The sequence below is a fragment of the Pyxicephalus adspersus genome, chromosome 5 (assembly GCF_032062135.1).
Source record: "Pyxicephalus adspersus chromosome 5, UCB_Pads_2.0, whole genome shotgun sequence".
Classification (NCBI taxonomy): domain Eukaryota; kingdom Metazoa; phylum Chordata; class Amphibia; order Anura; family Pyxicephalidae; genus Pyxicephalus; species Pyxicephalus adspersus.
This window is the reverse complement of record NC_092862.1, coordinates 147,451,140-147,453,526: the sequence shown is the minus strand read 5'-3', so window position 1 is coordinate 147,453,526 and position 2,387 is coordinate 147,451,140. Positions and strand designations below refer to the sequence as shown.

General features: G+C 50.4%; 1 protein-coding gene across 3 annotated transcripts in view; it reads right to left on the bottom strand.

The window, feature by feature from the left end:
- LOC140331793 (uncharacterized) overlaps positions 1–2,387 on the bottom strand; it is a 19,738-nt gene that overhangs the window by 4,578 nt on the left and 12,773 nt on the right. For all 3 annotated transcript variants that reach the window (XM_072413084.1, XM_072413085.1, XM_072413086.1), the window contains 4 exons: positions 1,917–2,116; positions 1,161–1,403; positions 964–1,062; positions 392–585 (listed from right to left, as the gene is read on the bottom strand). In XM_072413084.1, the coding sequence (XP_072269185.1) occupies positions 392–585; positions 964–1,062; positions 1,161–1,403; positions 1,917–2,116 (736 nt within the window). The remainder of the gene's footprint in view (positions 1–391; positions 586–963; positions 1,063–1,160; positions 1,404–1,916; positions 2,117–2,387) is intronic.

Below are 2,387 nucleotides of genomic sequence, written 5' to 3'. Positions count from 1 at the left end.
GAGAGAGAGAGAGAGAAGAGAGAGAGACCGAGAGAGCAACAGAGACATCCAGAGAGTGATGGAGAGACATACAGGGGGAAGAGCAAGAGAGAAAGAGCGACAGAGACATCCAGCAGTGAGTGATACAGAGCAGCGGCCATGGACCACCAAAATCCGTGTGGGCGGGGTTATGGCATTATGATGTCACTATGGGGGAGGTCCCTGCCCTTTGATTGAGAACCGGCTCCCCGCTGATACAGAGAACATGAGATGGGGTAATAATGGGAACATCATGGAGTAATAGAAAGAATGGCAGAGAGTGAGAGAAAAACCACCAAGATAGAGAGACCACCAGAGAATGATGAAGAGACATCCAGGGAGATCTCATCCTTCATCTGTCAGCTGTCCTCACCTTTGTGTGTTTTAAACTCAGCACGCGAAGCCCCGGCATGCGATCCACCAACATGCTGAGAGTGCGCTCAGTGACCGCTGTCTGATTGACACTGAGGTGGGTGAGACGACAACAAGTGTTCACCAGAAAGTCGCACATTCCACCATCACTGACTTTGGTCTGATCCAGGATGAGGTGGGAGAGATGCTTCAGACCTACAGAGAAAAATCATGACATGGTGAATGCAGAGTGAAAAATCAGACACGGCTCGGCGATGGCAGAGTGAAAATCAGACACGGCTCAGCGATGGCAGAGACACGAATGAGACACGGTTCAGCGATGGCAGAGACAAATCAGACACGGCTCAGCGATGGCAGAGACAAATCAGACACGGCTCAGCGATGGCAGAGACAAATCAGACACGACTCAGCGATGGCAGAGACAAATCAGACACGACTCAGCGATGGCAGAGACAAATCAGACACGACTCAGCGATGGCAGAGACACAAATCAGACAAAGCTATTATAGAGTGAACAGATAGCAGGCAGTAAGCACAATGAAGCAGAGTTAGGAGATCCATCATGTGACTTACCTTTCAGGTGGAGCAGGCAGGATTCGGTGAGGTTGCGGCAGGCGCTGAGATTAAGATGCTGCAATCTGTGCAGATGCTGCATGACGCTGAGGGCCTGATCTGAGGACAGAGGGGGTCACATCAGCCAATGTTTACGCACACCCTTCTGTATCCATGTGAAGACAATGACTAGTTAAGTATACATTATTGGGAAGTACCTGTGATGAGGTTTGCAGAGCTGAGGCTGAGGGCCCGCAGGCTGGGGAATCCACGCAGTTGTCTGATGAGGTCATTGGTGCAATACTGGTAACAGTTCAGGGTGATACTGAGGACTGGACAGCCGGTGAACAGGTCCAGGGTCTTTGGTCGCAGGATACGCTCTTTGACCATGTGATCAATAATCATCTCAGCCAGATCTGGGGTCAGACCGGACAGAGAGCCCGAATACTGCATGCTGGGAGCTGTGGAGGGCCACCAGGAGACATTAAAACATGGGACAGCAAACAAGTTGTATTGTGTGTATTAAAGTACCTAGGAATAAAAATGACTTAGAATTCCAATAGTTTCTATCTGAGGAATACAATCAGGGCAGAATCTCAAATGTGTGTGTAGTGTTTAGATTGGTTTGTTGGTTAAATGCACAACTGGCCGCGGATCTGCTCATGTGATGGGATAACACAATCTGTGCTCAATACAAGGCATGGCAAAAAGTGCAGAATATATCGCACCAATGACAACCCCAATTATTCCCCCAGGGGTATTATCAGAATGCTTGGTGAGAGACCAGCAGGCAGTAACAGAGCCACAGCCATGGGCACCACCTATCAACCCAAAGAATACAAAAAGTCACCCACAAGAATCCACCTCCATTACATTAACCCCTTCACACCCACTGCTGTCACAAAGTATCACTGCATGGGGGGGGGGGGGGGGGGGGGACTGCAGAGGTGGGGCCAAGTCATGTGACACTATACCGGTAATGACAGCCATTGCTCTGTGCAGTGCCAGGCTCCTCAGGGGAGGGATGGAGGACATTCTGGTAATCCGAGGTGGAGGAGATCTCTCAGCTGTCTCCTGACGCATCTCTGCTGCCGCTCTGGCCAAGGCATGAGGAGGACCTGAAGGTGACAATGCTGATCGTGGAGGCAAAATCTGATTATTCTCATCCAGAGGCCTGAAACATTTAAAATATTTTTATTATATTGCGTGTCCTCACTAGACGGGAAGCCAGGAAAGTCATCTGTGTACCCCTCTCATGTCACCCATTTTGTGTCACCCTCATCCAGACATTGTGTCCCTCCCCCTTGCAGTATTCCGAACTACTGTCAAACTTATGGTGAGACCCTGGCACCCCACCTGTTGTCACCCCATCTGGTCACTGTGCGCCCCCACCTGGTGTCACCCCATCTGGTCTCTGTGCGCCCCTACCTGGTGTCACCCCATCT